The following is a 25,686-nucleotide window of genomic DNA, read 5'->3' on the forward strand; positions in this document are numbered from 1 at the left end:
TCTATGCATTGTCCTTCCCGGCAGGTGTGCTATCACATGAGACAAACCCTCATCCCTCACTTTCTATCCTACAGACCTCCTGGATCCAGAGAAGGTGGAGAAGACTTCAGACACAGCCAGTCTATGCCACTTTGAAAGAAACGTAGTCACACTGGCCATCTAACCCTACGGAGTCTATGCATGGACAGTGGAAGACATTTCCCAGCCTTTGTATGGAGCAGGTCCCCTCCATTGTGGTACCACTGGGCACAGGGGCACACCATGCCATTTTCCTTCTCCTCACCCAGGTGGTCTTCTCCTGGAGAGCATGGGCAGTGTGTAGCTGATACACACTAAACTGCCCATGAGGAGGCCTGGGCTTGGTACTGAGCCTCTGCCATACATCCAGAAGCATGTGTCAGGCAACTGGTTTCCCCTAAAGGAATGCAGGGGAAAATGTGTTTGGGGGCTCAACTCCAGGGTTTTAACCTCAACCACACTAGCATCCCAACCCATGCACCACAGGAGCAGTGCCTGAAAGAGAATCTACTCTAGGGGAGCGGGGGAGGGGAGGAAATGAGCAAAACAGCTGAACTCTAATGAGATTGAAGTTCACAAGTTCTTAACCTTTAGGGACCTGATTTAGCTTTCTAGTTCTGAAGATTTCTGATGCCTGGAAGGAGACAAGGAAACCATAAAAGGAGATTTCCAACTCTTCCATTTCCACAGCCTCATTTACATCTCCCGCCTCCTGTGCCCCACAGGCAGCACATGTGCTCGGCACAGGAGGAAACTGAGGCAGCAGAATTCACCCCAGAGGGTGGTGATGGTCAGAACCTGCGGCTCTGTGCTGAGAGGTAGGGCTGACACTTCCCAAGTCAGCTCATTTATGGACTGCTTGTTTCTCTGGCCCTCCAGAATTCTCAAAGCCAGAGATGCCCCAAGCAATAAGACGCTGAGTATAGACTCATTCTTTTTCTCCTGACCCCATCTCAGCTGTCAGCTTGGACCTAGGGAAGAGAACAGGCAGCTGGAGATACACAGGATGGCTTTCTTTTCTGTTCCTGGATTACTTGGCCACGTAGAACACCTGTCCTCACAGTATTTTACTCTTCTGCTTTGGGGCCTGTGTTCTACATTTTTCTTCTCATATTCTTTTCCCAAGGCATGAAAAAGAAATGACACCCACCACCACCACCACCGTTCCCCCTCAGAAGGACACATTCATCCCTGTCCCTCGATAGTTGATGCGTTAGTATTGAGGATCATGAGTCCAGATGCGCCATGCGCAGATACCAGGCAGATAGCACAACTCCTCTTCCAGCTGAGCGAAGGACACCTCCCTGCTCACCCAAGACTGAGCAGCAACTCCTGCTACTCCAGTTCCACCCCCGGAGGGAACGAAGCTAGCAAGGGACAGGACAGTGCAGGCAGAGGATGGGGAGAGGGGCTCAGAAGCAATGAGGGACCCCATACTCACAGGGCTTCGGTGCACCAGCCAGTATGCCTTTTCCTGACAATCCAATGCGTACCTGTCAGCCTTGTTCCTTTCCTTCCCAGTCCTGAGATAAGAAAACCACGTTCAAGGCCAAGAAGCAATATTTTGAAATTTGGGGGGGAGGGGGTTGTTCCATGATAACCTCCATTCTTGATGATATTTTGTCCTGTTTTCCCCATCTGTCCAAGTAACCTCAGGTGTGCTAGTATAAGAACAATAAACATCACCAATACCACACATACACCAGGTACCATTCAAACTGTTTGTACATGGATTGCTTCCTCTAATCTCCATTAGTCCTCTTAGTGGCTTTTTCCCAACTTCACAGTTGAAAGAATTTAAGCAAGGTTTTGCCCTGCCAGGGCCATACTACAGGGCAGAAATAGGGCTTGACTCCCGGAGCTTATGTCCAGATCCAGCTCTCTCTCTGATGGCCCCAAGCTGCAGTGAAATGACCATCTGAGCTGACGCTGAACCTCCACTAGCTTCTTACTGTGTCTTGCTTTGGTAAACGACATGATCAACATCTAGTGTAGCAGGCTGCCATCAATGCCAAACAGGACATGGGGCGTGGGGTGCGGAGGAGGGGAGAGGGATAGACCTTGGTCTCCTAGTATCCTCTTTTTTCTCTGCCTGTCCATCCTTCTCTGTCACTCCAAAGAGCACAGGCCAAGTCAGGGATTTTTTTCTGAACTCAACTGATGACTGCCAAAAGTCATTTTCTTCTTCCTCTTCCTCCTCTTCCTCCTCCTCCTCCTCCTCCTCCTCCTCCTCCTCCTCCTCCTCCTCCTCCTCCTCCTCCTCCTCCTACTCCTCCTCCTCTTCTTCTTCTTCTTCTTCTTCTTCTTCTTCTTCTTCTTCTTCTTCTTCTTCTTCTTCTTCTTCTTCTTCTTCTTCTTCTTCTTCTGCGTGCGTGTGTGTGTGTGTGTGTGTGTGTGTGTGTGTGTGTGTGTGTGTGTGTGTTTGCCAGTATTGGAGTTTGAACTCAGGGCCTGGGCATTCTCCCTTAACTTTTCCCTCAAGGCTGGTAAGGCTGATGCTCTACCATTTGAGTTACAGATCCACTTCTGGCTTTTTATTGGTTAATTCACGGGCTTTTCTGCCCACTCTGGCTTTGAACCAAGATCCTCCTATCTCAGCCCCTGTAGGACTACAGGCATGAGCCATTGACCCCCTTGGTTGCTTATTCCTTTCTCATCTGTCCACGCCCCCCCACCCTCCCTTCCCCATTGTCCATAGGAAGTAGATGCTGGGCCTCCCTCCCCCAGGACTGGGGAAACATTGGTTAATTATGGCCCCGAAATCCGCATTCAGTCCTATTTCCTGGGTGAGCTGTGCTCACATTCATCAACGCTTGTTTTCCCAGGGAGTGTAAGATGACGCACATGCCCTCACGACAGTCAGCAGATTTATCTCCCTGTTAATGTACTGTGAATAACATAATAACCTCCAGAGAGCCGGCTGGGTGAACAGCGCCATTCCAGCAGGGTGTTTTGCCAGCCTCCTCTGGAAATTAAATAGAAACACTGTCACTCCAGCTTCCCCCTGACAACCTAACTGGATTTTCCACCAGGTTAACTAGCTCCGGTCTTGGAGAGGCCGGACCACACACGGCCTGGGGCACGATGGGAATTCCATGATGCGAGCCAGTCTCTAATGACCCCAGTGGTCCTCTCTGGCTCAGCTCAGCTGTTCCTCTGCAATAGATGTTCATGGATGGGAGTCGTGATGTCTGGAATCTAAGACAGCCAGGAAACCAGCAACTCTCTGTTAGGTCATACAATGATTTTTTTTAAACAACAGCATTTCTTATTCATGTATTTATTGATCTTCCACTGTGTTCCAATTACTAGGAATATATTAGTGAGCTAAACACGGAGTCCCAGCCTTTGAGGAGATTTGGACGAAACATGACACAGATTGGCCATTTAAAGAAACAGAATTGGAAAGGCACCGTGTGCCGTAAGGAAACACTCAAGGACTACAATGTAGACATGGGGATGGTATCGGCAGTGATTTCTAAATATGCCTACAATGCTTTGATTCTCTTTCCATTGACAGAGATGCCCTCTCCCCCTTGAAGCCAAGTGGGTTTTCTGTGATAGTTTTGTATGTCACACACTGCAAAACTTCTGAGGCTGGACCAGAAAAGAGAGGGAGGCCCCCACATTCCTCCTGTGCCGCTTGATGAACCTCTACCTCATCTAAGCAACCTGGCCTCCTCAGTGCCGCCATACTGCAAGGAAGCTCAAGCCACACAACACTCAGGGCCCAGAAGCTTCCAGAAGAAAACAGGGAATGCCAGCAGGCCCTCACCTGCACCAGGGCCCCAGCCTATCACCATCTGACCATAACTCCTAGGGAGGCTTGAAATTAGAATCACTCAGCCCAGGCCATTCCCACATCCCTGACCTTTGAAAGTCATGGCAGATAATACAATAATTATTGTTGCTGCTCTGAGATACTAAATATAGGGCCCTCTGAGTGCAACAGCAGACCATGAGAAAGGAGCAAGTGACATTTGAAGTGAACATCCTCTCTTGAATCAGAGTGACATGATCCTAAATGTTTCAAAAATTAGAAGCAGAGCTAAAGATACAGTTCAGTGGTAGAACACTTGCCCAGTATGAGCAAGGACCTGGGTTCTATCCTAGCATTTCCAAAGCATCAGATGTTGGGCAAAATGAGAGTAGAGAGGGGTGGGGAGGGTATGTCTGTGGTCTGGCACACAGAGAAGTCGGCTCCACCTAGGAGGAAGTGGACAGGAGTCATGCTCAGGTGTCTGCCCTGTAGCCTAACTGGATACTAGCAAGCTTACAATTCTAGGATCTGGACGGTCAGGATGAGCAAGGCAGGTTGATGACCCCAACTTGAATTATCTACTTAAGTAACCACTGCTGGTGGCCACCAGATCTTCCAGCGGCTCCTCTACTTCTAAGACCATCGGTAAGATTATACAACCCCATTCAGTCCTTTTGGAAGTCAAGCATAACCATGTGAGTGCTGGTGACAGGTGTTTCTCTAATCTGCAGAGTGTCCTGATACAGAGGTAGGAAAAGCCTAGATGGTGTGGACCTTTCCAAATGCATCCTGGACTGAAGGAGCTCAGATGACCCACAGTGGACGAGAACACAAACAAGAAATGAACCTGTAGAGTCTAGCCCCTAATAGCTGGGGGCTGTTTGTACTCATGGCCTAACCTTGTCCTGACTGATCTGTCACTGTCCCCACCGAATACTTATCTCTGGCCCTCATGGACAAGGACAAGCTCTCCAGGAGATATTTAGCTCCAATTCTCATAGAGACAATAGGCAAATGCAAGCCAGAAGTGGGTGCTCCAAAGGACAAATCTAATTATGGCCTTTCCTACCTAACAGCTCCCCATAGCCCTCTGGTGATCTGCGACTAACACCTCCAGCAAGTATCGTGCTAGCTTCTACCCAGTCCACACTTGGCACTCTGCCCCAGTCACAGGAAATGCCCACCAGAGCAACCTCCTGCCTTCAGGCTCCAGTGCTCCCTCTGTATCCACCATCGCCATCCTCCACCTGGTTATATCTTACTCAGCGACCAGTTGAGTATATTTCCACAGCTACCTCTGCACACGCCCACTGTGTGGCTCTCACACCATGATAGCATCAGGGCCTGCTTACTTGTCTTCCTGGCCCACCACAGTGTGTCCTTTTACTCTCCAGAGCTGACCCAGTGTTTGACACATCAAAGCTCAGCAAAGATTGACTTTCATAAAAGGAAACAAAAAGCTATGTGTGGCAAAGCACACCTGAAATCACAGCTAATCTGAAGGCAGAGGTATGAAGCCAGCCAGGAAAAGTTAGAAAGATCCTATATCAAAGATAAAACATAACAAACATGGCCAGGGATATAGCTTGCAGGGAGGCAGGGGGGCGGGGGGGGGGGGATGAGTGGGGGGGTAAAACAATTGCCTAACATGCTTGAGGCACTAGATTCAATCCCCCACAAAAAGAAAGAGAATAGGGGGGAGGGAGGGAGGGAGGAAGGGAGGAAGAGAAAGGAAGGAAGGAAGGAAGGAAGGAAGGAAGGAAGGAAGGAAGGAAGGAAGGAAGGAAGGAAGGAAGGAAGGATACAACCAGAGAACAGGAATGGCTCCTTTTACTCACCTGTACTGCTCTTTGGCTTGCATAATGACAAAGTCCCACTTGTAGTTAATTTTTTTGTTCAAGAAATTGTAATTTTCCTAAAGAAGGAAAAATACAAATAAGAACACTGAGTCCTGGCCACAGGCAGCAGAGTAAAAAGCTCTAAGCTAATCAACTGGAGCCCACAGTTCTAAGCCAACCAGTTTGCCCAGCTTCAAGACAACCTTTGTTCATTCGAGGGACCATATGGACTGCCTTCAGCCTTATCTTTCTGCATGTGGATTTGTTTGGTTTAAACTAAGTAATCCCAAATCTGACAGGCATGGTAGCGTACAGCTGTATAGTCAGGAGGCTGAAGCAAGAGGACCTCAAGTTGGAGGCCAGCCTCAGCTACACAGTGAGACCCTGCCTCAGAAGAAAAAGAAATTTTTCAATTTTAAATAAAATGCTATCAATCTATCCCAAACGACTAGGAAGAGAGGACCAAAGAAGGGGGAATATATGGAAACTCAGTATTCAACCACAGACTATCAAAAGTCCACAAAGCATATATGAAAGTATAACAAGGAAACATCATTTGTACAATTAATATACACTAATTTAAAATCCATGAAGATAAAACCCAATGTTAATGTAATGTTTGTTGTTTGGCGGGGGGGGGGGGGGGGTATTTTTGTTGGTTTGTTTTTTGCCAGTCCTAGGGCTTGAACACAGGGCCTGGACACTGTCCCTGAGTTTCTTCTTTGCTCAAGGTGAACACTCTACCACTTGAGCCACAGCACCACTTCTGGCTTTTTGAGCAGTTTATTGGAGATAAGAGTCTCACAGACTTTCCTGCCTGGGCTGGCTTCAACCCACAATTCTCAGATCTCATCCTCCTGAGTAGCTAGGATTACAAGCGTGAGCCACCAGTCCCTGACTAAAAACTTTTTATTTTTTTTAATTTAAATTTTATTGTAAAGGTGATGTACAGAAGGGTTACAGTGACATAAGTAATGAGTACATTTCTTTTTGAACAGTGCAAAGTGGTAGAAAAACATGTTTTTAAATAATTAAAATACAGCAAGACTGTTGCCTTCTGCCAGAAATGTGAGGCTTTGGAAGGTTAAGTTTGCACTTAGGGAAATATGATTCACCCAGACTAAATTAAATAATGCGGTGTAGTATGGACAAAAGTCTACACTATTGCTTTTGCTTCATAAACTCAAGTTCAACGGTATTCATGAAGGCTGATCTATTATTATGACAGATATCAATTAAACCATGTTATTTGGAGACCAAAAAAGGAAGCAGACACTAGTCCCTGTGTGCCTGAGCGCCACTGGAGCAAGAGCATAAGAAATGAAAACTGACACAGAGGAGAACTTGCTTCAGCGAACTATTTCTAAGTACATCAGGAGATGGATGGGCAGATGGGTGAGTGGATGGATGGGTGGATAGGATACAGATGAATGCATAAATATGAGGAAGAGGGAAAACCCAGCTCATGACAATTTCCCACTCTATTATAATAAATTCTACTTGAAAACAGCTTTTTACCTTTTCGTATTCTTCTAAAATCCCTTTCTTCTTGATATTTCGCTTGGCGAGATAGATAGCTAGAAAATAAATCAATGACGCTTTCCATCATCATCATATTTCAATTCTCAACACCCCCCCACCTCCCCTTGGCAGCCTCTCTCGGCAGGAAGCTGCTGAGCTGAGAATACTAAAGGAGACACTCAGCCCAGTGGCTTTCCTCCATCCCCAGAGACCTTCCCAATACAGATGTGAGCTGGCGTAAAGGTCAGGGAGACAGCAAGACAAATGTCACCACAACGCACCAAGGAAATGAGCAATGTGCAAGCATGAGCAAAGGCAGATGAGCAGGGTAAAGTAGTTACCGTAATCTGTATCTTCAGCTGGCCACTGCTGGGTGGGCCAAAAATATGGTGTCTATGAAAGAAAATAGGAAAACAATGCTCACCCACTGGGCTGGAATCTCATGAACAAACTGCTTATCCTCTAGTCCTGGGTTGGAAGAGATTAAAAAACACCTTAGCTCACTCCACTATTTTTTTTTAATTTTTGTCAGTTGTGGGGTTTGAACACACAGCCTGAGTGCTATTCCTGAGCACTTCTGCTCAAGACTAGCGTTCTACCACTTTAAGCCACAGCACCACTTTTGGTTTTCTGGTGGTTCATTGGAGATAAGAAAGTCATGGATGTTCCTGCCTGGGCTGGCTTTGAACCGTGATCCTCAGATCTCAGCCTCCTTAGTAGCTAGGATGACAGGCGTGAGCCACCGGTGCCCAGCTACTTTTAAATTCCTGATCTGTGAGGATAGGAGGCCAAGCCGTTACCTTTCCAAATAAAATCAACCTCCCGTGAACACCTGAAGTCAAGGCCCAAACTCACCTGAAATCGATAGAGGCTGCTATCGGGCTTGAGAACGAGATTCTTGGGATCCTGCAGAGGATAGATGTACCCGTACTTGACAATAAAGTTGCCCAAGTTCTGGGCCTCTGGGGAGAAGTAGTTCAGACATGAACAGTAAGAGCGAGGTAGAAGGGCATTGCCCAGCCCCCACATAGCATCGCAAACTCCAGGAGAGTGTCCTACCAGCACAGTACCTGAGGGACGCCAAGGTTCTTGAACCTGACTATAGGCAAGCATGGGCAGGGGAAGGGGGCTAAAAGGTCCTGTCCCCAGGGACGACTCAATAAGTCAGTGAACTGGGTATTACTAGATACCACCGGTGCCCTGTGCAGGTAACTTGTGGCTGATGGTTGAGAAAGCCCTGGAGAAGCATCTTTAGGCTTTGGGTCTAGCAAAGGTCACAGAAAATGTCTCTGCTTGACCATCAGTCACGTCTTCACTCGAGAGAAAAGGGGAAGGAGATCACATTGATTGCCAACCATCTGTATGCAGTGTTGCCTGCATCCAGAGCCTTCCATTCCTTCCCACATTAATTTCCACATCCCTCTTCATGTCCAACCAGAGTCATCTTTCTGCATTTATCTCAGATAAAAGAAAACCTGCTTGAACCGGGCACCAGTGGTTCATGCCTATAATCCTACCTACTCAGGAGGCTGAGATCTGAGGATTGTGATTTGAAGCCAGCCCCGGCAGGAAACTCCTTGAGACTCTTATCTCCAATAAAACTACTCAATAAAGCCAGAAGTGGCTCTGTGGCTCAAGTGGTAGAGTGCTTGCCTTGAACAAAAGAAGCTCAGGAACAGCACCCAGACCCAGAGTTCAAGCATCAGGACTGGCAAAAAAATAAAAATAATAAAAAGAAAAAAGAATACCTTCTTGCCAAGAAGTAGCAATGGAACAGATAGATTTTTTTTCCATCTTCCACTGGGAAATCCATCCCCCTAATCCTTCAAAACCAGAGCCTGCCCAGGACTCCAGCCTAAATCCTATCCCATCACCCAAGGCCTGGGAAACCCTCCCCTCCCCTCCTTCAAGGGCCATACCCTGAGCTGTCATGCCTTACTGAACCCAAAGCCTTTTTTTTTCCACTATGAAATTTGCTCCCCAGATTCTCTTACTCTGATCAATTCTACAGATTGCTGGCAAACATCACAGCTTAAATACAGTTACTGGATACCTTCCAGGCTCCAAAGCTGCACATGGCTCCCTCACACTCATCTCTAGATAAAACTTGAGTCTGCAAACAGATCAGGTGCACTCCAATGTGCCCCCACCCGCCACCGCAAGTAGCGGAGCGGACATCATCACTCCCAATTTCCTGTCATCACCCCTCTAGTCTCTGTTTGTTCCATTTCCGCAGCATTGCTCTGGTCAGTCTCCCCTTGCTGGAAGACCCTCCTGGCTTCTCTTCATCCATCATGAACACCACTTTTCTCAGAACCCCTTTTGAGAAGTCTTTTGGGACTGCATGGTCTCCATCTTCTACAGCCTATATGCCCTCGCTATTCTACATGAAATAACTATTTCATCTCTGAAGTGTCAGGCTGTTTTTTGTTTGTTTGTTTTATTCATGAAGATCTTCTCAATGTAAATTTCCAGGTTTGAGAGGGGGGATTTTTTTTTTTTTTTTGGTCAGTCATGGAGCCTGAATTCAGGGCCTGGGCGCTGTCCCTGAGCTTTTGTGCTCAAGGCTAGCACTGTACCACTTGTGCCACAGCTCCACTTCTGGTTTCCTGGTGGTTCATTGGAAATAAGAGTCTCATGGACTCTCCTGCCACAGCTGGCTTTGAATGGTAATCCTCAGATTTCACCCTCTTCAACAGGATGACAAGTGTGAGCTACCAGTGCCCAGCTCAATGTAAATTTCTTAACCACACCAGCAAAGCCTTGGTCTAGTTTTCCCTGTAGTAGTGTAGATACAGTAGTCAGCAATAACCAAGTGCAGGACAAATCCTCACCCAGGTTGGAGATCCAAAGACGCTGGACAATCCACTGTAGAACATCACCTCCTGCAAAATAGAGATGAAGTCATTCACCATCACAGCCTCTGAACTCACCTTCACATGGCCTTACCCTCCTCCGTGTGGTTGCCTGCCTGGTCTCCTCTCTGCTCATCAATGAACTTGTCCCTCAACTGCTCAAACCCCTCAGAGACCCCACTTCATACAGTTCAATCTTTGTAGCCTGCAAGTCAGGGCAGTCCACGATTGGACTCTAGTATCTGCAGCTCAATCCTCACCTACATATCTTCAACTCTTGTCATACTTAACTTTGATCAGCCACTTAAGGGGCAGGAAATTGGCTCACAAAGCATGCAAATAAAGTCCGGACGTGAGACACTACTGCGTGTGTCCTTGGAGATGGAAGGTTGTAAATGATACTTTGCTCTTCAGAGCTATCCTTCTGGATCTCTTAGGGAGCACCCACACTCCCCTGGCTTAATTATGTGCCTACAACTCTGGCTGGGTGTGGACAACCTTCGTCTCTTCCCCTCGTGGCCACACCGAGAGCACCAATGCTCTGCTGTGGCTTCTATCGGCACCCGCATGCCACCTATTCTTGTTTGCAATGGATTTCCTTTCTTTGGATCCATCCTTGGCTGACAAAATTCTTATTCTAACATCCTACTTGTAAAATCCCAGGCTGTCAGATGTGGAAGATAGATCTCAGATATAACTGGATATGATCACTTATACAGGACAGAAACCAACTAAAGGAAGATGCCCTTAAGGGAGGAACCTAAAGGCATAACTCCTCTAAGCAATTACGATACTATTTATCCATACAAATTCCAAGAAATGGAAACATGGTGTTTTGTTATTGGTGGTGGTAGTGGTGGTGGAAGTGTTTGATTTTGCTTTTGGTTTTGATTTGTTTTTGTTTTTGTTTTTATGGAACGCTTCACGAATTTGCGTGTCATCCTTGCAAGAGGGCTTTGCTAATAATCTTCTCTGTATCATTCCAATCTTAATATATGTGCTGCCGAAGCGAGCACTTTGATTTGTTTTTTATCTTTTTTTTTAGGGGGCAAAAGGAGTGGAGCACAGACAGGGAGGGAAGAAGGGCAAACAGAGACGTGGAAGCCAGTATATACTACGTGGACAATAAACTAGGCAACTTATGGACAGGGACAGAAGAGGGGGAAGTTGGGGAAAGCACAGGAAGGGAAGACATTGTCCAAAAGAGAAATGTACTCATCACCTGACTTATGAAATGATTAACCCCACCCCCCACACCTTAATAATAACAATAAAGTTGTATTTTAAAAATAATCCCAGGCCAGAGCCTGTGGACATTGCAGTCTCCCTTTTAAGAGCTACACAGCAGCATTGAGCTGAGAGCCAGCAAACGGGAGAGACGGATGAGCACTCTCCACCCAGAGGAGCCAGGGCTGTTCTCATCCACTTGATTGCTTCCTGAAATAGACCGAGTGAGATCTGGATGCCACTGGCATTGGTACCTTGCGGTCTGTGCTGACAGCAGGGCATGCTGCTCAGGTTCCCGCTTCAGCCATCTTTCTCTAGAAACCCTGGGTCCTCTGCCACCCGAGAGGCTGGATGAACATTTGCCATCACCGGCACTGACCAGGGGGCTTTGCTATGTAGCCTGTTTCTACAGGAGATGGAAGACGCCCATGCAGCAAGACTGAGGGGAAATCTGGCAGGATAGATGCCACCCAGATGCAGAAAACTAAATGCGTATCTACACGCCAACAGTAGATGAGGTAAATTTTAGACTCAAAGAGCTGGCAAACTCTAGCTCACTTACTTAGTAACGTGGCGACAAATCTCTGAACTCCTTTGTGTCTCTCTCTATTTACAAGGGGAGAGAGATAGAGAGGAGGGAGGGAGGGAGAGAGAGAGAGTCCCTAGCTGCTGCTATCTACTATGACTTTTCTGTGAGTGCAATGCACAGTATAAAAGTCTGCTGGCTGGAGCCTCTCACGGAACACCTGCCACATGGCTGATCCTCACACAGTATCCCACCGGGACTGCTTCACACCATCAATAGACTTCTCTTAGCCCTCCCGTGTGTCCTTGCCCCTACCAGGCAGTGTGGTGATCCAGAGGATCGACACAGGATACCTCCCCTGCAATGACGCTGCAGTCCGGCATTAGGGAAATCAAGCCAGAAATTATTCATGGCAACCAGAAGCAAGGAGGGGCTAGGTCAGGGATGATCTCAAAGACTGCCACTGCCATAGCTGCTTCTTCAATAGCAGGGGAGTGGGGAGTATGGGCTCCCTACAGAGTCTTCCCATTGGTTCCCTGCTCTTTGGGTACCCAGTTCTATTCTGATCCCTACATTCCCATGTTCCTCCCTTTCTTTCCTGTGCTACTCTGTAGCTTTCCAGTCAACAAGTCCGAGTCCTAATGCTTCTGTCACAGAGCTCTGAGTGATGCATTGCTAGTGGGGTTCCCTCTTCTTTCAAGGCTGGGAGAGTGTAGCTCCGCATGACTAGGGCACCTTGGGTGAAAAACGGAGTCAGGTCACAGGAGGGGGCGGGGGGGTGGGGGTGAGGACTCACAAGGTCCGTTTGTCTGTGGCTTAGAAAAGCAGCATGCATGATATAACACCTACTCTTTACTACAATCCCAAGAGCTTAAAGAATGGATAACGGAGGAACCAAATGTGGCCTTCTGTTCTGGTGCTGGCTGCTTTGCCCCAGCCAACATCTCCTAACGAGGCCTTGCAGGCCCTTTACCCTCAACACAAAGAAGAGCTGGAAGCTCAAAGCTGGGGATGCTCAAAGGGTGTGACTGTGATCTAGAAGGTAGGAAAGAGTGGAGCAAGGCAAATGTGCGTGTCTTTCCTAATAAATGTGCATTTACTTCCTGCTGCCTGGCATCATTAAAACAAAATAAACCAAAAAGATAGGTTTTCTGGGAACCATGGTTTAAGGGACCTGTGGCTTAGAAGAAAATCAAAGCCCAGAAATCAGCAAACTATTCTGTAAAAGGGCTGGACAGTAACTATTTCAGCATTGTGGGTCCTGATTCCACTCTGTATTTTAACCCTGCCCTTGGCATGTAAAAACAAGAGTGAGCCGGGCACTGGTGACTCACGCCTGTAATCCTAGCTACTCAGGAGGTTGAGATCTGAGGATCACAGTTCAGAGCCAACCCCAGGCAGGAAAGTCCATGAGACTCTTATCTCCAATAAACCACTCCCAAAACTGGAAGTGGCACTGTGGCTCAAGTGGTAGAGCACTCTCCTTAAGCTGAAGAGCTGAGGGACAGTGCCCAGGCCCAGAGTTCAAGCCCCGACAAAACAAAAACAAAAACAAAACAAGAGTGAATGGCCATGAGTGAATGGACATGAACGTGTTCCAATAAAACTTTATTCATAAACAAAGACCAGAGAGGAATTGACCTATGTGATTGAATTTGCCAACTCCCCGGTAAGAGTCATGGAGCTACTTCACCTGTCATGGCGTGAGGGACACTGGTGACCAGGACCCTCTGGTTGTGCATTCTGACCCCTGTGTCTGGGTTCTGCATGTCTTTCACCAATGCTTCAATCTGCAAGACAGGAAAAGGGAAAAGTTCAGCTGACTGCAACTATTACAGAGCGGGATCCAAAGACACAAGGGGACCCCTGGGTCTCTAACCCTGCAGGAGCCAGATGGGCACTGAATGGCTCCCTTATGATCAGAGCCACACATGCGCTTCGTTGACCCAAAGGCCTCCTGGGCTGCCTGAGCTCCAGCAGGTGCCTCCAGACTGGGAGGGTTGGGACGGCATGGCAGGTAGAAGCTAGCTCCCTGTGGCTGGGTGCCGCATGTCATACCCGAAGTGTGGGGTTTGTTCCAGTGACTGTAGCTGTGCGCACGTTGGAAGAGCACTCAAGACAATCAGAAAAGGTTTGCCACAGTAGGGAAAAGCCGGTTCACCCAATCCATTCAAAGTCACAGCGACAGTCCAGCCCACCAGATGAGCTTGTCCAATGCCTTCACGGTAATTCCTTTATCTTGTCTGCCCAGCCCTTGTACTGCCAGAGATATTGTGCTTAGAGCAAAGGCCAAGGGCAAGTCACCAAACTCCATGGTGGGAACCTCTTTTCTTTATGACTCTTCTCCTGCTCCTCCTTACCAGGATTCTCTATCCAGCCACACACCAGCCACCTTGCTGTTCCTGAGTGTCAAGCAACACCCTCTGCTGGCCACAGGGCCTTTGCTCTGGATATTCTGTCTGCCTGTTCCTGAGAGGCCTATGTGGCTCACCTCCCTCTTCTGATATTCCCAGGAGGTCTACCTTGCCCACACGCTGCTTGCATTTCCCACTGCATTCAGCATCTGACACACTAAGTCTGCAAGCACCTTATGAAATTGTTTGTCGTGCATCTCTCTTCCCTCCTAGGAGCTAAGTTCTTCAGGAGTCTGTCTTGCTCCCTTGCTGTAGTTCTTACTGTTTGGATGAGTGCCTGGTACACAGGTGGCACTTGATAAACAGCTGCTGCATGAATAATAAAGAAATGGTGAGAAAGCCTTAGCGGAGCACCAGCAAGTGATCCGGTAGCTCAGTGAGCGGCAGAGAACAATACCGAGGTTTGTGATTACAATTGCCAGTTCTCAACACAGGAAAAAGGAAATGGGGGGAAAAAAGGACTAGGGATATAGTTTAGCGATAAGGCACTTGATTATCATGCATGAGGTCCTAGGGCCCATCCCCATACCAAAAAACAAAAAGGAAAGTCCAGGGAGATGAGCAGAGGAAAAGGAGAAGGAAGGAAAAAGAAGAGAGGGAAGGGAAGAGAAGAAAGGGAGGGGAGAGACAGGGAAGAGAGGAAGGGGATGGAAGGAAGGGAAAGGAAGGAAGGGAGGGTAAGGAAGAAAAAGAGAAGGGAAGGAAGGAGGGGCTCCGGCGGCTCACACCTGTCATTCTAGCTACTCAGGAGGCTGAGATTTGAGGATCTCTGTTCCAAGCCAGCCTGGGCAAGAAAAAAGTCCATGAGACTCTGATCTCCAATGAACCACCAGAAAACCAGAAGTGGCGCTGTGGCTTAAAGTGATAGAGCACAGCACCCAGGCCCTGAGTTCAAAGCCTATGATGGACGAGAGAGACAGAGAGAGAGAGGGAGAGAGACAGAGAGAGAGAGAGAGAGAGAGAGAGAGAGAGAGAGAGAGAGAGAGAGAGAGAGAGAGAGAGAGCACAGGGAAGAGAAGGGGAGGGAAAGAAATAAGGAAAGAACAAAAGGAAATGTAAGAGGAAGGGAGGGGAAGCAAGGGGAGAGAAAGGAGAAAAGGGAGAGGGGAAGAAAAAAAGGGAAGAGAAGAGAGAAGGAAAAGGAAAGGAAAGGGAAAGAGAAGGGAGAGGAAAGGGAAGGATGGGAGATAGGGAGGGGGGAGGAAACGACGAAGATGGAAGGGAAGTGGGCAGAGAAACCTTCGGACGCACACGCTTCTGCTTCGGCTTGCTAGCTACCAGGGACTGCTGAGAGACTCACACTATAGCAAGTGTCTGGAAATGGCCTCCCCAACTTCCGAAGAGATGCGGATCAGAGAGCTAAACTAGAGAGTCATGAATATTCAAGAAAATATTGGGAGCCAGAGAAAAAAGTCAATACACTGTCAAGGAAGATTGAACTGCAAGATGACAGCTCCCACTCATCTTTAGATGCATACGGTGGTGAACTCCGGGAATCCCAGCCCTCAGAAAATAAAAGCCAGAGAGCCACATGTTCAAGGCCAACCTGAGCTATATAAGAAGACCTTGTCTCATAAACACACACACACACACACACACACACACACACACACACACACACACACACACGCACAAATGTTTCTCCACTTGAAAAAATTAAATGAAAATAAAATCAACTGCAAAATATGTTTACTCTATTTAAAAGCGATGACCTGTTTTTTCTTGACATTCGGTCTTTGTGAATGCCATTAATCAAGCCTCCTGCACACAGGCTCCAAACGTCACGTTCTCCAGGGAAGTCCCCACTAATGGGAAGATCGTGTTGGGGCTTGGATCTGAGATGTCCCCCAGAGGCTCTTATAAGGGAGGCTTAGTCATGCAGCAGCAGTCTAAGACAGGACTCTGGGTACGTGACTGGGTAGGGTAGAGCTCTGATATCATCCCTGGATTAGTCTCCTAATCTGATAGGCTATTTGGAGGTGATGGAAACTTAGGGGGTGAGACCTTGTTGAAGGAAATGGTCTTTGAAGACTATATCTTCTCCTCTGCCCCTTCTATCCTCTCTCTCTCTCTCTCTCTCTCTCTCTCTCTCTCTCTCTCTCTCTCTCTCTCTCTCTCTCTCTCTCTGTGATAGTACTTTGGGGCTTTTTGATCATTAATAAAAAACAGAGGAAAGTACAATGTAGAAGAAGAAGACATCAGAATACAAGAGACGACACACGCAGCAGAGGAACACGGGTCATTCCTGAAGTGAATCTTACAGAACAGGCAAGACAGGGCAGCAGGAAGCCGAGTGGAGGGGCAGCGTGGTTCCTCAGCTGTTAAGGCTGCAGGAACCAGAGGCTCAGGACAGGACGCAGCAGGTGGGAACGAAGAATCCCTGCCCTGCCTTTACTGCTCTCAAGCTCTCTCTTGCTGTCCAGGAGATACACTCCTAGAGATCTGTGGGCCAATCCTAATCATTCACCCAAGAGAAAGTAGCTCCCCACTTCCCACTTCTCACCATCTCATCTACATTGGTTTTGCCCTCATTACCCCGCTGTCATTTAATGAAGCAACACCCTCAACACTGTAGGCTCCTCACAATGAACAGAACCCTCTAGACTTTGAAGGTGCTTGTGGTCAGAAGAAAAAGAATCCCAAGCTCTCATCTCCTCTGAGAGGTGATTTTTTTTTCTCTCCTAGTAGAAGGATCTCAGGCAACTCACATAATCTCTTTCCTCTTCTATAAAATGAAGACTATGATAGTAGGTGCCCCGTTAATTGAGGTGGTTTTATAATTGTGTAGACTCTAATGAAATACCAGTGTTCACTGGGTGCTGGTGTCTCAAGCCTGCAGTCTTAGCTACTCAGGAAGCTGAGATCTGAGGCCCATGGTTTGAAGCCAGCAAAGACACTGATGAGACTTATCCCCTACAAAAAGCTATCAGGAGAGAGATGGCTCAAGTGGTAGAGTACCAGTCTTGAATGAAAAAGCTGAGTGAGAGGGTAGAGAAGAATTCAAGCCCCTGTATTGGCACCACAAAAAAAAAAAAAGTTGATACTGACTGGAATAAAACACAGAAGAGGAAAAAAACTGAAATGATTCCCTCAAAATGTGCTGACAGGGTGAGCAGACTTTTCCTAGGTAGTGAGGACTGACTGACCTTCTCTCCAAGGGATAGGTCCAAGGCTCTGAGCCTGTCCACACAGGAAAAGAAAGTGATGGACACTAGAATGCTTGTGTTGCTGGTGACAGGAATGCAAAGAGGTGTACCTGCTGTAGAGAAGAATAATGGGCCAGGCGTGTGGGTGGCTCACGCCTATAATCCTAGCTACTCAGAAGGCTGAGATCTGAGGATCATGGCTTGAAGACAGCCCAAGCAGGAAAAGTCCTTAAGACTCTCATCTCCAATTAACTACCAAAAAACTGGAAGTGGCTCAAGTGGTAGCGTGCTAGCCTTGAATAAGAAAGCTCACAGACACTGCTGCGGCCCTGAGTTCAAGCTGGCACAAAATAAAGTTTAAAAAATAAAGCACCTGTGTTAAGAGACAAAAGGTCATTCGGGAAAGCCCTGAATTGGAAAACTCGATTTCACCTCTCACTCCTCCAGCCTGCTCCTGACACTGGAAGGCTCCCCCCTTCACAAGGGGTGTGGGAAAATGTCCTAATTCAGCCTGGAGAAGTAGGGGCTCCTGTATCAATCTTCATTGTAAGATCAGCGTTTGAAGCAAAACTATCATCGCAAGAAACAAGCTGGAATCGATCACAGGCCGGTGGCTCAGCCAGCCAGCGGGTCCCAGGCGGTACCAGGGGCTCCCGGTGTGGGCCGGAGCGCACACTTGGTCTCAGCTCACAGAATCGCTTCACTTCAGGTTCACTGGAAGGCTTTGTCATCGGCCATCTGTGGGGTCAGAACCTGGCAATGACTCAGACCATGGGTCAGTGGCAGAGAGAGAAGCAAATAGATCAACTCAAGGTTCTGGGAACCACCTGCTGGCTGGGCCAATCAAGGGACCAAGGAGCCATGGTCTCCCAGAGTGCTGCGGAAACAACTCCTTCCAGAGTTAACTGTGCGTCTTGGAATTCACAATGCGCTTCAGGAAACACTTAGTTTGGTGATGGTGAAGACCAAGCCTACCCTCTCCCACATCAGCTGCCAGAGAAAAGTCTGTATTCATGGGGAAATTTGTTTTTTCATTCAAAGAGACCACAGCATTGCCTGGAAACAAAAGGCCCATCTACTGGAGGAGAAATAAAAAATCCCACCTTGAAAGTTTAACCTGAGTTCCCCTGACAAAGTCAGCAGGTTTGATTCCTTGTCTTTGCATCAAAAAGAAAAAAAAACCCAGTTATTAAGAGTTTGAAAATAACCTTCAGAGGAGGAATAATGAGAGTTATTTTAAAATCACAATGAGGGGAGTCAGATTTCTTTCTAGCAGGTATGTCACCCTTTGCAAAAAGGAGTAGCTGGTGGGAGGGAAGACTGTCACATGGGCCTGGGGAACATTCAAAGGGGTTCAACCATTGGGGTTCTGGAGATTCTATTGTGAGCTTCATATGTTGAAGTCATACCTAACCCCTAACACTTCAGAAGCTGGTTGATTTTGGACATGAGAGTCTTTTTAGAAAGTTAAGTAAGAGCTAGGTATGATAGCACATACTGTAACCCCAGCCCTTGGGAGACAAAGGCAAGGAGGATCACAAGTTTGAGGCCAGCTTGAGGTACAGAAACAGAGACCCTGTCTCAAAAAAGAAAAAAGTCTGAGCACCAGATGCCAGTAGCTCACATCTCTAATCCTAGCTACTAAAGAGGCTGAGATCTGGAGATATAGGTTCAAGGCCAGCCCAGGCTGGAAGGTCTATGAGACATTTATGTCTAATTAACCACCAGAAAAAGGTTGGAAGAAGAGACGTGATTCAAGTGGTAGAGCGCTAGCCTTGAGCAAAAAAGCTAAGGGACAGCACCGAGGTTGAGTTCAAGCCCCAGGCACAGAAAACAAAGCAAAGCAAAACAAGGTCTGGGGATGTAACGTAGCTCCGTGGTAAAGCTTGTCTAGTATGTGAAAGGATCTGAACCAGAAAATAAGGAGGACCATCCCCAAACCCAAGACCCGAGCTCTCAGAAAAAAAAAACCCCACCCTCTACACATTGATGGAAGAATTCCAGCCTCCAGAACTGTGAGAAAATACATTTCTGTTGTTTAAACCACTGAGTCTGTGGTATTTTGTTATGGTGGCCTGTGCAGATGAACACAGGCTTTTCTGTTCCATCTTTAATCAGAAAAAAAAAAAGCCATCTCCCATTCTCAGAAAAGTGACTGCATGTTTCTCCACATTCTCCTTGCTTTTCTGCTCCAAAATGTTGCAAACCATCTCCTCCCAATGCTTTGGGTCCCCTGGGCGTCTGTCCCTGAGGAGATGAAGGAAAACCAGGCAGGTCTAGGCCCACATTGGAAGAGCTGTGCTCCTGTCCCCAGACAGATCAGCTTCCCATCCCCTCCCACATAAATGCCACAAAAGCAGGCCACCGCTGGGCCCCCATCTGACCCTGTGTTGGGGGTAGGGGGGAAGAGGAGAGGGTGATGCTGCCTTGGGAGAAGCTGGGAAGGGGGGAGGGGTATCAGCCCCACATTTCCTCTCTGTCATCCATGCACTGAGATGTGACTGCAGGTCCCATCCCGGGGACCCCCACATCATGAAGGGATCAGAAACGATGGCTTTGATGGCTTTGACAGCTCTGACAGCCCACCCACCGCACCCACGTTGCTCCTCAAATTAGGAGCTGCCACTCACAGTGGAAGACCTTGGGGTTGCTGGAAGAAGCTCCCAGGGGAGACAATGATCATTAGGAGTTTTCTACTTGGAGATAGGGGTGAGTGGCCCAGAAGCGCACAGCATTGTTTTGCTGATAGAGGAAAGTGGGATCTTGGCTGGGCAAACTCCAATCTAAGAATCACAAGCTCCTCCCAGCATCTGGAGACACTCACCTGCACTGGGCCTAAGTATGAGGTGCTCTTTCTCCTGAACCTGCTCCCCCACCCTGCTACACCCCAGCAGGAACTCCAGCTGGTCCCAGGCAAGACCTGCAATAGCCAACTTCTATTGATACTGGTGTTTTGTTTTGTTGCCAGTCTTGGGGCTTGAACTCAGGGCCTGGGCGCTGTCCCTGAGCTTCTTTTGCTCAAAGCTAACACTCTACCTCTTGAGCCACAGTGCTACTTCCAGGTTTTTCTGTGTATGTGGTACTGAGGAATTGAACCCAGGGCTTCATGCATGCTAGGCAAGAACCATACCACTAAGCCACATTCCCAGCCCCTTGATTCTGATTTTGTCTGTATCTCATCTACCCACTGGCTCATCCTCGGTGGATCAGCGGCTCACAGTGAGCTAACAATGGGCTGAGGACAGGCTCTGCCTTTACTGGGCATTGGTTCACAGCCTTTAATATGCTCTCTAGCCTGGGGGACCTGTTTAGGGGACCATCCTGTGTACTATAAAGTATCGCCATCTGTCTCTACCCACTCAGTGCCAGTAAAATTCCCAGTGGCTGTAGCCCAAAATATACCCAGATGTTGCCAAATGGCCCCAGAGCCACATATTCAAACCACCTGGGAAGGTCTTTTTAAAAAGACAAATGTCTGGGCCTCACCTTAAGCCAAATAAATCAGAAATTCTAAGGACAATGACTTGATGTGAATCCTGTTAATGATGCAGCCAGCCGGGGTTGAAAAGCAGTCACGCCTTCTCATCAGAATCCCACTTGTAGCATGTAAACCAACCCATCTTACTCATCCCTGGTTTTAGAGCAGCACCATTAAACACAGAAAGCATCAACTCCTGGCAGCTTGTAGGAAGCCCTCCAGCTCAGAACCCTTCTCAACCACCCAGCCTTCCTGTCTGTCTGTTCCACACCCGTCCCCTGCCCTCTCAGAGCCTGCTGCCCTCACCCCAAGGAGTCTCCTCCAGCCACCCCTCTCTCTTACACATCTGTGTTTTGCATCTGCCTACAATGACACTCATCTTCCTAACCTCCTCCTTTAAAAAAAAATGAGCTCCTCATGAAATCTAATTCCCCACACACACCCCAGACACTACTCCCCCAGCCACCCCTGCTGGGTGTATTAACAACAAAGTCTCTGTTTATATAGCTGTCTTTCTCTGGGTGCTCTAAGAAACCTGGTATCCCCTACACCTGGCATAAAGGTGTTTCACTAAGTGTATTGGATTAAAAAAAAGATACAACCAGCCAGCCATTGGTGGCTCATGCCTGTAATCCTAGCTACTCAGGAGGCTAAGATCTGAGGATGATGGTTCAAAGCCAGCTGGGCAAAAAAGTCCTTGAGACTCTTATTTCCAATGACCCACCAAAAAACTGGAAGTGGTGCTGTGGCTCAAGTGCTCGCCTTGAGCTGAAGAGCTCAGGGACAGTGCCCAGGCCCAGAGTTCAAGCCCCATGACCAAAAAAAAAAAAAGATAAAACCCTCTGCCCAGGTATATGAAGTCCTCTTCCCAAGGGGTGGTTGGCAGGGGAGAGACAGAGACAGAGACAGAGACAGAGAGATGCCAGGAGCCATAGGAAAGGTAAATCATGAAACAGAAGACCCTCCTCGTGTCACCAAGAGAGCCAATCCTATGGGAAATCTCTAGGGAAGAAGGAGGCGGGATTGGCTGGGATGGTGAACCAGAAATCACAAAAGCGTGGGGCAGCACCAAAAAAAAAATGATCATGGGTATGAGAGCCACTGAAAACCACTTACCTGTGGCTCTTTAGTCCAGGTATCCTTGGCTAAACCCCATCCTGAGCAAAGCCCTGGGCCAGGTGAGCTCTCCCACCATACCTTGACCAAGCCCAGGCATGCAGGTGGGCAGCAGCTGGGCTGATGGGCAGGTATCTCCAGCCACTGCGTGGAGCTGGAGCCGGAGGCACAGGGGAACTACCTCAGCACTCACAGGAGGATACTTCTGAACGTATCACCCCCCCACACACACACACATACTATGAAAAGACTCCATTCCCTGGGTGTCACAGCAGTGGGGGACACAGCAGGACCCTCAGTAAACAATCTTAGCTCAAGTCGGCTGCATTCCTTGCCTAGTCCAAATTCTGCAATGGTTCCTTAAGAAATCAAATCAAATCATCTTCAGAGAGTTGCAAGAGCTCATTTCCATCCCTCCATCTCAATCTACCTTTCTTCTACTTCCATCTACAGCACCATGTGTCTGCAGACCACCAGATGCTTGGCCTCCCAGCCATGTGCCGTTCCCTCTCTTCGAAGCATCTTCCCCTCTCTCTGCCCAGAACCTCCTATTTATCCTCAGCCGGAAGCTCTGTGTCCCCAGCCTCATTGAAGGCTCCACCCACAGCCTCCATATTCCATCTTACAGCATAGAAATGTTTGTAGCATTTTTTAGCACTTGGAAATAGACAATGGCCACTTCTGTAATCTTTTTGTATCTTTTTCTGGTACTACCTCTTTATTTATTTTTAGTTTTCTTCTTTTTTTCTTTTCTTTTCTTTTTTCTTTTTTTTTTTTTGGCCAGTCCTGGGACTTGAACTCAGGGCCTGGATGCTGTCCCTGAGCTTCTTTTACTCAGAGCTAGCACTCTACCACTTGAGCCACAGTGCCACTTTCAGCTTTTTCTGAGTGGTTTTTTGGAGATAAGAGTCTCATGGACCCCGGGTACTGGTGGCTCATGCCTATAATCCTAGCTACTCAAGAGGCTGAGATCTGAGGATCACAGTTCAAAGCCAGCCGGGCAGGAAACTCCGTAAGACTCTTATCTCCAATAAACCACTAGAAAACCAGAAGTGGCACTGTGGCTCAAGCGGTAGAGTACTTGCCTTGAGCTGAAGAGCTGAGGGGCAGTGCTCAGGCCCAGAGTTCAAGCCCCACAACTGACAAAAAACAAAAACAAAAAAACAAAACAAAACAAAAAAGAGTCTCATGGACTTTCCTGCCCAGGCTAGCTTCAACCCATGATCCTCAGATCTCAGCCTCCTGAATAGCTAGGCATAAGCTACCAGCACCTGGCTGGTCCTATCATTTTCATGAGGCTGTCTGGGCCTCAGTTTCCTTCTTTGTAAAATAATAATCATTCATTTCATCAGACCACTGTCCAATGAAACAGAAGAGAAAATGCCGGTAAGACCCTGTTAGGGACACAATGTGTAGCATAACAAGCCTGGAATGGAGACTATGGTACCTGTCGCCACGCACATGCCTTTGATCCAACCCCGTCTCCAGTAGGCTAGATGGCTGGGCCAGCTGGTTGGTAAGGGTCCCCCAGCACATGTTCTGCAGAGCCTTTCCTGTTTCCTGCTCTCTAAGCTGCTCTGTGACATGACCCAAAACACTGGAAGATGCAGGCAGGGTCCTAGCCAGTGCAAGACAAAGGGGAAGCAATAAGAAAGATGGGGGGGCATCTGCAGGCACAGGAGCGGAAGTCAGTCCACTTAGGGGGTTGACAGAACCCACCTTCACGGGGGAGGGGCCTATGCATGGGCTGTGGGAACAGGGGAGGGGGGATGGAAGGATCGCAGAGAGGCAAAAGGAGGCTCACAGAAGAGCCTGAGCTAGGACAGAACATAAGTCCGAAAAAGGTATGGAGGTCATGGAGCTGGGAGCCCTGGGTACCTGTCACTGCTCTGCTCTGCCTCCTGGGGGGTAGGGGAGGAAGGGGGGAGGGGGGAGGTAAGCTGGGGAAATGAAGGGGGGGAGGGGAGGAATCTGGGGAGGAATCTGGTGGGGGGAGGAATCTGGAGAGGAATCTTGAGCAGCCAGGCAGAGAAGGGAGACTGCATTCTGCAGGTGTAGGAAGCCAATGGGGGGAAGGGGGCTCAAGTGGAGGGGGTCATTTAATTTTGGAAAGAAAACCAGTGTGTGGGAGGGGTGTCTTGGAGGAGGGGAGGAGGGAGTGAGGAGGGCAAGAGAAGCTGGGGTGGAGGGAAACTTGGTGGAAAAGGGAGGCTGGGTGGAGGAAGGGAAACTAAGGTGGAAGCCAAGGCTGGGGTAGAGGGAGGCCAGGATGGAGGTAGGGGGGGGGAATGAGAGGGAGCGCTGAAGAGGAGGAAAGATTGCATAGAGAAGGGGAGGCTGGAGATTAAGACACCAGTGAGAAGACCAAGGTAAAGAAAGAAGCTACTAGATAACAGCCATCATGGGAAAGAATGCCCAAGATTTAATAAGGAAGCTCAGTATCTCCAGACAATTACTCTTTCCCCAGCCAGAGCAGTCCTGCCTGCAAAAAACCTGGAAGTTCATATTTGCTTTCCCACATCAGACTTGGTTAGCTTCTTCTGGCTTTTAGGAATCCAGCCGCAGCAGTACTGACGCTCTGGGTTGATTCTGTTTTCTGGACATCCTCACATCTCTCCTATGGAGGGAGATCAAGTGTGACTGAGTGTGCCCCCCCATGGGACAGGTTTTTAACATGCAGCAAATCCAGAGCGCTGGTCACTGACTCTAAGCAACTTGCTGAGGTCTCGGGGCTCAGGGCCCAGGCCTAGCTTGTCACCACACATTCAGCTAATTCTACTCAATGGGATAAGCTTAAGAAGATGCAAACTGTCCTGCGAAAGTGGCTGGGGACAGGAGGAAGGAAGGGCACACAAGTGACCTGAGACCTAATCCCCCATAGAACTCTTCCCACACTTGCTGCCTCAAAAGCCAGGAACAAAATGACCAGGGCTTTGTCCCCAGACACATCACCCCACAAGTGTATCCTCCCCACCCCCTTGCTTGCTCTAAGAAAATATTTGCAACAGAAAGAAAAGGCTCTGATCGTGCAAGCTGAGAGATACCCAGCTGCTCTGCTCAAGTGAAGGGCTCAGGGAGGCCCTAGATCCTTACAGATCACGCCAGTTTTGCGGTCTAGGCGCGCACACACACACCCTCCCTCACTTTAAAATACTACCGTGTGGACCCGAAGATGGCACACACACACACACACACACACACACACACGTTCCCTTAGCATCCCGTGTCTTATAACCAGACAAACAGGCCGACTCGGACCCCGGCGCAGCCTCGCCCTGCGCTGCCTCCCCACAGCGGCCTCCCCTCGCTTCTCGAGTAACAGGTTGTTGGCTGTCCGCAGCAGCCTCCGGCCGACCGGCCTCGCTGGCCTCCGGAGCTCCAGGACCAACAGCTCACACACAAACCCAACGATTGCCGTCTTGAAAAGGCAACACCAGACCTCCCCAGCCGTTTGAGCTCATCTCGAACCGACGACAGGGACGCCCGCCCCGCTGCCCCCCCCACTCTCCCCAGGGGCGCCCCCCGCCCCCCTGCCAGACCCACAGGTGGGGACACCCCTGGTACCTTTGGGAGAAATGCCATCCTCGGCCTGTACTGCTGGCCTTGGTGTCGGATCGTCATGCTGGACCCGGGATGAGTTCACCAGCACAACACGAATTTGAGAGAAAGGGAAAGCACCCCTTTCCACCCCGCCTCCCTAAGTTGGGAAGCCGGCCTGGCCCGCCCCAGCCCGGGCGTCGTCCCCGCAGGCGCAGGGCGGGGAGCGCTCGGGGCCCCGGCAGCCGCC

The 25,686-nt window shown here is 48.7% G+C and overlaps 1 protein-coding gene and 1 non-coding gene across 4 annotated transcripts in view; both read right to left on the minus strand.

The window, feature by feature from the left end:
• The window catches only part of Rgs9 (regulator of G protein signaling 9), a 63,875-nt gene extending 38,189 nt beyond the window's left edge, over positions 1-25,686 (minus strand). For 2 of the 3 annotated variants that reach the window (XM_069993282.1, XM_069993284.1), the window contains exons 1-8: positions 25,464-25,686; positions 13,439-13,535; positions 9,972-10,022; positions 7,993-8,099; positions 7,479-7,530; positions 7,135-7,193; positions 5,617-5,693; positions 1,460-1,541 (exon numbers count right to left, since the gene is read on the minus strand). In XM_069993282.1, the coding sequence (XP_069849383.1) occupies positions 1,460-1,541; positions 5,617-5,693; positions 7,135-7,193; positions 7,479-7,530; positions 7,993-8,099; positions 9,972-10,022; positions 13,439-13,535; positions 25,464-25,520 (582 nt within the window). In that variant the 5' untranslated portion in view covers positions 25,521-25,686. Of the gene's footprint in view, positions 1-1,459; positions 1,542-5,616; positions 5,694-7,134; positions 7,194-7,478; positions 7,531-7,992; positions 8,100-9,971; positions 10,023-13,438; positions 13,536-14,332; positions 14,390-25,463 lie in introns of those variants that run through there. The other variant, XM_069993283.1, reaches the window with a different exon arrangement.
• Positions 10,899-11,008, minus strand: LOC138807531 (U6 spliceosomal RNA). The gene has a single exon (XR_011366198.1). It is a non-coding gene; the product is annotated as a U6 spliceosomal RNA (small nuclear RNA).

This window comes from Dipodomys merriami, unplaced genomic scaffold (assembly GCF_024711535.1).
Source record: "Dipodomys merriami isolate MVZ:Mamm:240054 unplaced genomic scaffold, mDipMer1.0.p SCAF_42, whole genome shotgun sequence".
Taxonomy (NCBI): domain Eukaryota; kingdom Metazoa; phylum Chordata; class Mammalia; order Rodentia; family Heteromyidae; genus Dipodomys; species Dipodomys merriami.